This window comes from Dromiciops gliroides, chromosome 1 (assembly GCF_019393635.1).
Source record: "Dromiciops gliroides isolate mDroGli1 chromosome 1, mDroGli1.pri, whole genome shotgun sequence".
Taxonomy (NCBI): Eukaryota; Metazoa; Chordata; class Mammalia; order Microbiotheria; family Microbiotheriidae; genus Dromiciops; species Dromiciops gliroides.
This window is the reverse complement of record NC_057861.1, coordinates 311,481,243-311,493,622: the sequence shown is the minus strand read 5'-3', so window position 1 is coordinate 311,493,622 and position 12,380 is coordinate 311,481,243. Positions and strand designations below refer to the sequence as shown.

The following is a 12,380-nucleotide window of genomic DNA, read 5'->3' as shown; positions in this document are numbered from 1 at the left end:
TGCATGAAGGAGCTTATAACCAAATGCAGGAAGACAACATGCAAAAGGAAGTGGGAAAGCAGGGCAGAGATATATAAAGCAGTACTCCACAGGAGCCATGTTTCCTGGAATTCAAAACCAAACCAATCTGTTGATCTAAATTGGAGATTTATCTGAAAAGTCCATATCCCTGTCTTCTATAAAGGAAGGCTTTAGGAGGAGCTTTTAGATACACCTTCCAACCCTCTAATCAGAGTAAAGAGGATGCTGAGGGAGTTAGAAAGGTATTGAGTATCCAATTCTGAGTTAACAATATGATGATGAAGTTTCAGGTGATCAACTTATCCTGATTGGGGCATCATGTTCTGTGCAGTTTAAACAAAGAAATAGATGGGAAGTAATTTCTGCCCATCTCATGTCTCTTTTGTTCTCAACTAAATAAATCTTCTTACACAAACAAAACCAAAAAGATATTCTTTGTCACAAGACAATGCAAAGGAGAAACTAGATAAAATAGGCATCAGAGTCAAACATAAACTTAATCAAGAAAAGTTTATAGGATAAGATGAGTTTTGAGCTGGTTGTTGGTATATGAGTCTATAATACATATAAAACTTGGCCACAGGATTAAACAAAGTTGACAGAAAATCAAACTAGGTAATATGGCATCCCTATTTTCTAAGTGCAAAACTGAAATTAAGTAGCTAGGTCAGATCACTAGCCTTGAGTCTTAGCCTAGGTCCTTTTTAAATATATTATATTTTAAGGGTAGTAGATGTAATTGTCCTCAGATTAAGTCCCTTTTCATTTTTTTTTTTGGTTTGCATCTAGTTTAGTTATAGATGATATATTTAGTTCCTTTCCATATCTAAATCATGTCTAACTACACCATTTATATTTAAAGGGCATTATGTTGGCTGTTTTGGAGACTGTAGCAGTGTGCTGTCATCATATACATTATCAGGTTTCCTATATGCTATTGTCCTAGCACTATGGCCATTTTCATGTTCCCCCAATGCTATAATAATCTTCTCATAATAATGTTCAGATTATTTTACCATTTTTCTTTAATGTGGGCTTAATGCTTTGATTTTGCTTCCTAAATGAAATGGTAAAATGTAATATTTCTGGGACTGGATTTATTTTTTTTAAAAAAACTGTTCAATTATTTACATTACTTCTTAATATGCTAAATACACCTTCAGGGTTGGCCCGATGGAATGCTGTAAAATCACTTCTTCCACAGTGAGAATTATTGATGCAAAATGCTTGGAAAAGATACTAAATTGTCGACACAGCCAGAGAGGGAATAGGGATGGTTCAAAGTAAGCACAGATTAAGCAACACATCAAAGTTTATCTTTTAAGTATTAATTTTGTGTCTGGCCCAGGGAATGATAACCTAAAGGTCAGTCCAAGTTACCTGTTGAGCTGAAAAATCCCATTAGATTTCACCTCATATCAAATAGCAGAATCACAAGGTGGTGTAATGATTTGGTCCCGGAAGCAGCAAAAGGATAAGGAATTATTAGCACCCTCCATGACCCCATCCTTTATCACTCTTCTCTACCATTGGATTTAGCTAGAGGACACTCAGGAACCTGACTATGTCAGAAACTTCTTGCCCTAATTGCCTCAGATCTCTAAAATGCTACTATTGCTTTGTAGATGGTACCCATGTGCTCAGAATGCTTGATTCCAAGTTCTCACAAGTGTGTGAAAAATATTTTTCAGGGGATTGACCCATGAACCACATATCTTGTATCTAGATGTATTTAGAGTTTTGCTATCAACCATGTAAGGGGAAGAGGACAAGAAGTGTCATTGTACCAGGAATAAATCAGAAAGAGTAACCGCCTACTTGTAGATATTTAGTCATGTTAAAATTAGCTGGCCTTGAATCGAAACTCACCTTTTTCGCACTAATATTTGGATTATAGTCTCTCTGCAATTCTTCTTTATGTATTTGGCAGAGACAAGTCATTGAGCCACATGGATGTCTCCCTCCTTGAATCCCCATTTCTTTTCTTAGGATTTGAACTTTTCTAAAAAGTGAATTCATGTTTCTCCTTTGAATTTTCTTTTTAGCTTTTAATTTCTAGGAATTCTTACTGGCATTTTTGGCCAATTCTTTCTAACATGAAAAAAAGGTTGAGAGTTCCATAGTAGAAGAAAGGACATTCATATTGTTTAAGTTCATAATTAAAAAGACACATTGCTGCATTATGGAAACAACAGGGGATTTTGGCATTATGAACCTATTTGGTTATGAACCTTATTTCTGAACTAAGGCACATTATATTTCTTCTCTGAGTTACACTCATCTGTAAAGTAAATTTAGTCATACTTGCCATATATACATCACATTACATGTGAGGAAAGCTTTGTAAACTTAAAAAAGATATCTACCAGTTTTATCTATTTGTCTATCTATCCATCTATCACCTACCACAGTTCAACTAAAACTTGAATAAGCTTAAGTGAAATTTCCTGTGAGTTCTAGAAATAGGTAGAGACATAACTAACTGGTAGCAAGAAAAGCTTTGCTGTATGTCTCAATAGGCATTTCTTCCTCATACCTATCCCAGCATTTGCAGGTCCTTTGTGATTATCATCAGGTAATATAAGGACTCATTCTCTTATTTCATTACCTGTGCATCTTTCCAGTGTGACTGTCTATGAGTATTTTACAGCTAACTTCTCTGCCCAATTTTCTCCCTTCACTTCCTTTTCAAAGTTGCTGTAGAATAATAGGAGATGACTTCATGAATGTAGAAGTAGTATAGTGGAAATCACCTGAATTTAGAGTAAGAAGACTTTATTAGAGTTTTGACTGACGTGGATGTTTGTTATTTTGCTGACGTTGGGAATTTCTCATCCTTGGACCATAGTTTCTTCACCTGCAAAATGATGGAATTATACTATATGCATTAGGCAACAACACTACCACAATTATGTTGTGAAAATGCAGGGCGATAATATACTATTCATAATACTCTTTTAGATTTAGTCATTATGTGCTTACAATAACTATAATTATAACCTTTACTCTCAAAAGCTTAAAATTAAAATGCATAATGTACAGTGTTTCAAGCATATACATGCTTTTTGTTGTTAAAGAGCGAATTATATATATATATATATGTGTGTGTGTGTGTACATATAAAACATAATCGGGCAATTATTTATTGCTTAAGATACAAAATAAATTTGATAAATTGATAAATTTGAGTGTGAATTCCTAATATGATCATCATAAACCTCTAAGACATTTGTGAACTACAAAGTGGGGATCTGGAGCAGCTAGGTGGTACATTGGATAGAGCACTGGCTCTGGAGTCAGGAGGACCTGAGTTCAAATCTGGCCTCAGTCACTTGATACTTACTAGCTATGTGATCCTGGGCAAGTCACTTAACCCCAATTGCCTCACTCCCCACCAAAAAAATAAACAAAGTGATATCAAGTGGGTATTACCTTACTAGATGATCTTTAATGCCCTTTCTTTAAGTAATATCTATATAATTAACTTCATTGAATAGTCCAAATATACTATGAGATGTTTACTTTTCATTTTCTTGGTTAAGTTCTATAGCCATCACTAAAGCATTTGTGCCAATATATGTAGGCCAAGTTCCACCATTCACACAATTCTTCTGAGTACCTTCAATATATATATATGAAAGGGTTTTCTGATATTAATTTTAAAAAGAAATTGTTACCATGATTGAAGTTTCCAGTGTGTACAATGCTTTGGGGATGGTGAGGTTGGGGGAGAAGAGAAGGGAAAGGATTTGCATTATTATCTCCTCTTTCTATTCCACAGTGATATTTGGAAATTCTTCATTGATTTATATAGAAATGTGCATGGTAAGATCTTGAGGTACAGCATTTTTCCATCCCCATTTTGTCACTCTTGAGCTTTTATTTAAAAAAAAATACTTTGTTACTCTGCTTTTATAAACCTGAAGATCTTACATTTTGGGGCTCAGGCAGGGATTCTTAGCTCCATAAGGAATTGTTCATCCTTTTAACTTAGCTTGAAATCTTAGATAAAAAGTTGTACTTTATAAAACTCATCTTAATACTTGTCTCTGTGACAAAGTATACTTTGAAATGAGCAAGAAGTAGATAAGGTGGGCAAACACCAGGGGACTCTGACTGGTAGAAATATTTTTCTTTTTCTTTTGATCTTCCAAGTGAATTACTGGAACACATTAAAGATATTTTCCCCTCTATCTCTAGGTGCTTTATTAACATAAATTTGGAAGAAACCAATGCTTTGAGGTATTATCACAGAAGCTTATTTATACATAGAAACCTCAAAACAGAGATATAAATAACTCCTCCATATTCACCTCAAAGTATCATCTCCTTCCTCATTAGACAATCTACCCAAGAAGAAAACAATTTCCTATCTGCTTAAAAAAAATAATGTTGCAAAAATAATAAATGAAATAATAATAATGCATTACTGGAAAGTTCCCACCACTACCTACACTATTTCAATCTTAATTGGGATTAGTATCAACAGGCCAGGTTCTGAAATAATCAGTGATTTCTTCAGGTAATAAAGGAAATTTTAAAGCAATCTTGGATAAAGTAACTTTGCCTTATATTGTTGAAAGGTAAACTAAGTGACAAGATCTATGGTCCTAATGTTATAATTTTCCAGCCTATGCAAAACCTATTGAAATTTTCCCTATGAGAGATGTTATCTTTCCATTAATTTGAGGCTTATTTCCCCACAATTTGCATTTGAGTTAGGCAAGATAAAATAGTTCCTTTCCAAAGATCTTGAATATTTTCCTTTAGCTCTAGCTCTCCTGACTCTAAGCCTAAAAACTTGAGAGCTGTCCAGTGCTGAAAATTCTGATAAAAGGGATTTGTGTCCTTAAAAACAAAAATGCTTTAAAAAAAGGGGGGGGGCAGCTAGGTGGCACAGTGGATAGGGCACCGGCCCTGGAGTCAGGAGGACCTGAGTTCAAATCTGGCTTCAGACACTTAATACTTACTAGCTGTGTGACCCTGGGCAAATCACTTAACCCCAATTGCCTCACTTTAAAAAAAAAAACAAAAAACAAAAATGATGGGCAAAATAATATCGTAGTTGAAGGATAATTTTTTATCTATAACCATTACACAAACTCCAATGCTTTACTCAAAGAGAGTACTTTCCTGGAAGGTTGCATAGTGACATTTTCAAATCTATTTTTCAAGGTACACATTCCAAAAGACATTTCGTCCTTTGTTGAATAAGGTAATTTTTGTATGGTAATTATCTTAAAGGTTTGACTGAAGGGCCTAACTTCTCTTACCCCTTCAAATTTCCTATTGTATACTCCCTGTGCTACCATTTATTACTCATATGACCTAACCTAAAAAAATCATATTTCATTTATCCCAACCCCTTCATTTTACAAACATTTTAAAATTCTTTTGTTTGTGTCAGTATAAATAAATTATTTAAAAGAAAATTATTTAAAACTCCATAAAGGTCAGATCATTCATTTTATAAATGAGAAAACTAGGGCTATAAGAGTTAAGTGACTATGGATGTGTGGATCCAGTGAGGACATAGGCAACAATGCAATGCTGTCAACATTTTATTTTACCATTTTTCTTCCTTTCCACATTTCTATTTCTTCCTGTTGGCAATTGGACTTTTAAGAGGGTGGGTCATTCTTTCTTTTCCCCCATATTCAACTCCAAATTGAATTGTTCCCAGACATAAGAATTCCTAGTGGCTCCTCTGCTTGATGTAATACCACCTTACATATCCTAAGCAACATGAGGACATTGAATGCCTGAGGGCTAGTGCAAGGAAATGGCACAAGAGATGAGCTTTATCTTATTCACAGTGTTTACTTAGTGTTTGTCCTGCTTAAGGTCATTATTCCTTTAGTTTGTCACAGAATGAATATAATTTATTATAGGAGTTTTTTTTCTTCCTTCTTCCATTTCAAAGCTGATAGAGGTTACTTAGACAATGAGGTACCATTTCCTTTAAGCTATATAATCTAAATGTGTCTGTTAAAAGAAGAACAAAATAGCTCCAATTGTAAATGAACTATATTAAAGGAATGTTAATCTTTATTTAACTTCCCTAAATTCCATACTTCCAGCTCTGCAAACTGTCATAACCTCCCTGTTTCAGATTAAGTGGATTATTTACTTGTGATAATAAGCACATAGACTCATTAACATGCTGTCAAAAACAGCTGTGTGGAAATGTATTGTGCATTCTGTCACATAAATAAAGTGTCCAACTCATACTCGTGGTCTAAATAAATGGGTTCCAGGGGAAAAATGGATAAATTATTTTTAATATAAACACAGTCTTATCTTAGGAATTCCTGTCCTATTAATACAACCTTCATGGAAGTTGTGGACACTTGTCCTCTGAATTACACTAATAGGGGAGGAATTCAGAACTTGACTTTTCTTCATTTGAATATCTAGCAAAGTCTGATCTTCATGGCCATTACACTGGGTTCTCATCTCTTATAAAGTAGGAGACCATATGGACAAGGAGGAAACTATATTTAAAATCTGCATGGATTTCATACAAATTTTTGAATGTGTTCCATTTGCTAGTCTTATCAAGAAGCTGGTAATCATGGATGCTTAGAGCTGGAGGGGAACTTAGAGTCATCTAATGCTTTCATTTTACATAGGATGAAACTAAGGCACAGGTGATCATAGATAACTTACTCAAAGACACATTGTCAGGGGTAGTAAAAAAGATAGGTGCTTTTTTGTACAAGGAAGCTGTGATGAATATTATCTTATAATTAGATGGAGAAAGCCCAAATAATATTTGCCAAATTTAATTGTAGAGTACTAGTATTCACAACAGTAAGTAAAGCTGACCTTGTATTATTTAATAGTTTTAACTGTAGTTTCTATAAGGAGAATTAAAAAGAAGCTTACTATGTTTGCAACTAATCTCCATTTTTATCAGGTTTAAGGTACTTTGTTCAATGGGAAAACATGACATGTGGTTTAGCTAGGTGGAAACAGTAGTCCATAATACATCATAAAGCTCAGAGGGCAAAAGTGCAGTTGTCAACATAAGGGACAAAAATAACAGACTAAAATATATATGATGGGAAGACGATAGCTTGTTAGGGAGCACCATTAACTCAAAAGGGATCCCAAAATGGTTTGACCAGGATACATTATTCTTTTTTCTTTCCAATTAGAAGTGGAAGTGACAAAGACTAATAACTTATTTAAATTTCAATCAAGTACACATAAGGTGTAGAGAAAAGGGTTGGGTGTTTAGGAAAATAGTTCCTCACCTCATGGAGCTTGTATTCTACTAAAGGGATATGCCACATTAAAATCTGCATTAAATTATACATATGTAATATTTTCCTTAAAATGTGAAAAATAAAACACTCTGTGTGTGTGGTAGGAGCAGGAAATGGCATCATTAAATTATAAGAATAGAGATACATTAGAAAAAAAGTGACATTTTAATGGAGTTTTTTTTGTGTGTGTGAGGCAATTGGGGTTAAGTGACTTGCCCAGGGTCACACAGCTAGTGTTAAATGTCTGAGGCTGGATTCGAACTCATGTATTCCTGAATCCAGGGCCGGTGCTCTATCCACTGCACCATCTAGCTGCCCCTTAAGGGAGTTTTAAAGGATGTATTGAAATTCAAGAAGCAGATGAGGAAGGGAACACAGGTTAGGGCAAAGGATAACAAAGAAAAAACCATAAAGACAAAGAAGTTCAGAATATACATATGTATGTATGTATGTGTGTGTTTTTTGTGTATTTTATATATATATGTATATATATGTATATATATGTGTGTGTATACACACACACACACACACATATATATATATATATATATACATATATATATATATACACATACATACACACATACACACACCTTACTCCATATTCTGGATCAAAATGAACAACTCCAAATCAGATAGATAGATAGAGATAGAGATAGAGATAGAGATAGAGATAGAGATAGAGATAGAGATAGAGATAGAGATGTGTATATATATATATATATATATATATATATATATATATATATATATATATATATATATATGGATGATATGGAATTGTTCATTTCAAACCAGAATATGCAATAAGGTTTACTGTGAGTTAAAGCTGAAAGGTAGGTAACAGTAGCTGTCTCCAAAGGCCAGGCAAAGGAATTTTGGATTTAATCTTTTGTCAATAGGGAGGCATTTTTGAAAAGGTAATTAATATGATTACTTGCATGCAAAATGGATGATAGTGTTATATCAACTATACCTTGTATATACTGGAAAACTTTAGGGAGAGATACAACAGTAAAAGTACATGTATGTGGGGGGGAGGGTGGAGGGAGATATTTCTGCCCACACAGAGATAATAACCTATAAAAGTGCAATACTTGCACAAAAAATTATAATACAAATTAGATTATGCTTTGGAGAAATATAAACAAAATGTATTATAAAGTTAAAGCCAAAGAGATAATTTTTCTCTGATTGTATTAGTATAATTTTCTGGAATAGATATCATTAGATCCATGTCTTGAAAGTTGGATAGGATTTCAATAATAAAGGTTACTCCAGGGATAGGGAAGCACAATGACCAGTAATGGCAAGGGGATAACAAAATACATGTGTATGGGAATCTTCAAGTGATACAATTGTACCTGAGTAGAGAATATGAGATGAGTAATAGTTTAAAAAAAAGACTTTCAAGGGAGGTAGGACTTCATTAGGAATTCATTAGTACATATATCACTTGGGATTTTAATCTCAATATTTTAAGTTGGATGGTGGCAAAATGGAAATGTACCAGTGTTCAAGAAATAAGATTTATTTATGGAAAATAAGGAAGACTAATGGAGTTGAAGTTAGTTATGTTGGATATGAGATAGTTATAAAGTACTGTAATGGTTATTTTCAAGAAAATGAAGGGTTATTACAAGGAGAAAGCTTATTTGTTCTTCATTCCTACACAGAAAATATAGCAAAAAAATCAGTTAGTCTATAAGGATTATTCTGTGTGTGTGCATGTGTGTGTACACATATATTTGAATTTAAATGAAGGCTATTCTAGGGCCCAAATTAAAATGGGGAGAGTTAATTGGGTGGCTCACCATAATATTGGGGTTCAGAAAATAATGAGGGACCTATAGGTCCAAAGATTCCTCGTTTCCAAACTGCCTTTTTTGGTTATTTCTCCCAGGCCAATAAGAATGGAGATTAAAATCCTCTTTTCCACAAACAAATCAGGTTTCATTAATGGGAATAAAATATATAACAAAGGTGAAATTAATAAAGTCAAGGACAAGGGAATAGGGGAAGAGAAAAATGAATAAGCTCCCTGGCTCTAGCAAAGACTGACACAATTCCCAAACTTGGTTCCATCTCAGCTAATTTAAAGAGCTGGCCTCATTTCTATTAAGTTACCACCTGGGGTTGGTAGTTTCAAAAGGAGAAAGCTGTGCAGCCCCTCCCCAGTTCACTCTTGGAAGCTCACCAACAGGAAAAAGAGCTCCCCTCACTGAGCACTCCCTTTTCTACTTTTATTCTCCCTCCCCCAAAAGAGAGGTCCTTCAAGCTGGATGTCAGAGAGTGGTTCCCCGGCTCACATCAGCAGTATATGTCACACAGGGCATGCCAGGCATGGCCCATATCTAATTATCCCAAGTAGGTACTTAGCCAGTTTCTCAAACAATACTAGATGAATCAGGTGGGACCCCTAGGCATCTACCAAATTCCATTATTTTATCACACTATCAAGAGAGTTTACAACCATTGCAGACACACTACCCCAAAACAAAAACAAAGCAAAACATTTAGAATGAGAATTGAAAATGATATGTCTTAGTGGATAAAGCACCAGGCCTGGGTTCAGGAAGACCTGAATTCAAATTCAGCCTCAAACACTTGACACAATAGCTGTGTTACCTGGGGCAAGTCACTTAACCCTCATTGCCCCACAAAAAAAAAAAAGAAAAAGAAAATTATATATCTTGACCAGTTAAGCAATATTCCTATATGAGACAGAGGAATAAACCAAATTACCTCTTGATAACCCTTTGGTATGTCTTGAAATAACAAAACAACAATAACAACAACAAAAGCATTCTAGTAACAGTAGAAAAATTATATTTTACTAAACTGTTCTCTTAGTTCCCCTGAATATGTTGTTAATTAAATTATATTTATTTATATTACATTACATATATGATATGATAAAATATAATCTAATGTAACATACAATAAAATGTAATACGATGTGACACAATGTAATATAATGTAATATAATATGTATTCAGGAGAGCTAAGGGAACAGTTTAATAAAATATAATATATTATCAATCATAAGTATTCTATTATCCAAAAAGGTGTGTATATTCCTTTATTGTGTTCTTTTTAGTTTATGGAAAGAAGTAGCCCAACTACAATGTTTTGGGTTTTAAACCCAACTAATACCATAAAAAGGGAATAATTAAGACAATTTAACTGACTGGGTTTGATGGCTTCAGGTTACAGCTTTACTCTCTCCTTTTTCTGATGTCTCAGCTCTTTGAAATATACAATATTTATTTGTCTGGATGTTAATAAAGATCAGAATTGATTCACTTTTATATGGAACATTGCAATCTGATTATATATTCCTTTTTAAACTGTTGATCTTGTGGGGAGAATTTAATAGATGTTTTAGACTGGATTTTAGGAATCCCACCAAATCTCTCATCTAATAATAACTATAATTTCATCTTGGCATACTGCAAAAGCATTGGATTTGAAATCTAAAGACTAGATTTCAAATATTAGCCCAAACAATTAAGATAAAAAAAACCAAAACATTTAGACCTGGAAGGAACCACAGAGTTAGAGTCATCTAGTCTGGCCCTTTCATTTTTTAGATAAACAAGTGAGGCCTAGTAGGCTTATCCAAAATTATAGAGGCAGTAAGGATGTAGAGCAATTAGATAGCAAATCTATCAAACTTAAGTATATCATTTAACCTCTCTGAGCCTCAGTTTTCTCATTTGTAAAATGAAAATAAGAAAAATATCTGAAACTATTAATTTTGTGAAAAAATTACAAATCATAAAGATCTATAGAACTGTTACAAATAGATATAGATGTAGACTGTGTCTCTATATAAATGTACATATGTAGTATAATTTTCTTTATTAGTTTTTGGTTTATTAGATAACATAGGAATGTTGGTATACCTAGGATTGATTAAATTCTTGACTTTCTGTGTCCTTTTTGTCTTTATAAATATTCCATTTATTGAACTAACATCAACCACGAACATATTTTCTCCTTGATTGTAAGAGCAATTAAAAATTATTTGGAGATATATTGATAATGAGATACATTGTGGAGATCCAAGCCAAATAAAATATAGGTTTTAGCTTTTTCATATATTTTCTGATATCTGAATTAATGAAGTGATTTTCCTCTTTTTCCTGTTCCAGGTTCCCAGATTAAAAGTTTTACATCCCTCCGGTTCCTGTCAGAGCCTTCTGATGCTGTCACCATGCGAGGAGGTAATGTGCTTCTGAACTGCTCAGCAGAATCAGACAAAGGATCTCCAGTTATCAAATGGAAGAAGGATGGTGCCCACTTAGCCTTAGCAATGGATGAACGAAAACAACAACTGCCAAATGGCTCCCTGTTAATACAAAATATAGTCCACTCCAGACACCATAAACCAGATGAGGGTCTATACCAGTGTGAAGCATCACTAGGAGATTATGGTGCAATTGTTAGTCGAACAGCTAAAGTTTCAGTTGCAGGTAAGAGACAGTTTTTTTTTTCTTTGCTTTTGGAAGTACAAGAAGAAATTTCTCATAACAGTTGGTAGTTTTTGTAATATGGGGGAAAATAATGAAATACATATTCGGCCTATCATGTTCATTGTGTTTCTTCTCACATAGAATCTGACATGCATTTTGTTTTTAGTCCAGCTTTGTAAATGTTGAGTTTTTGTAGATGGACTAGTTTTTGGCCAAAGGGCACTCACTGTCTTGTTTTAATGATGTTGTTGGTGTTTATCCTTAATTCTCAAAGAGGACCATGGCATTGGGATGATGTAATGAGGGAGTGAGGGAGGGCTGTGCAAGGTCACCAACCTCACTCCTCAAGAGCCATCTGCGTCCAGAGGGGCAAGATATAGATAGATAGATAGATAGATAGATAGATAGATAGATAGATAGATAGATAGATAGATAGATAGATAGATAGATAGATGAATAGATAGATAGATAGATAGATAGATAGATAGATAGATAGATAGATAGATAGATAGATAGATAGATAGATAGATAACCTGAAATGGCCCTGAATGTTTAAGGCAATTGGGGTTAAGTGACTTGCCTGGGGTAACATAGCTGGTAAAATAGTCTG

General features: G+C 34.0%; 1 protein-coding gene across 1 annotated transcript in view; it reads left to right on the top strand.

Moving 5' to 3' along the window:
• The window catches only part of DCC (DCC netrin 1 receptor), a 1,450,760-nt gene that overhangs the window by 506,384 nt on the left and 931,996 nt on the right, over window positions 1-12,380 (top strand). Inside the window, exon 2 of the mRNA XM_043979362.1 lies at window positions 11,450-11,770. Within this exon, the coding sequence (XP_043835297.1) occupies window positions 11,450-11,770 (321 nt within the window). The remainder of the gene's footprint in view (window positions 1-11,449; window positions 11,771-12,380) is intronic.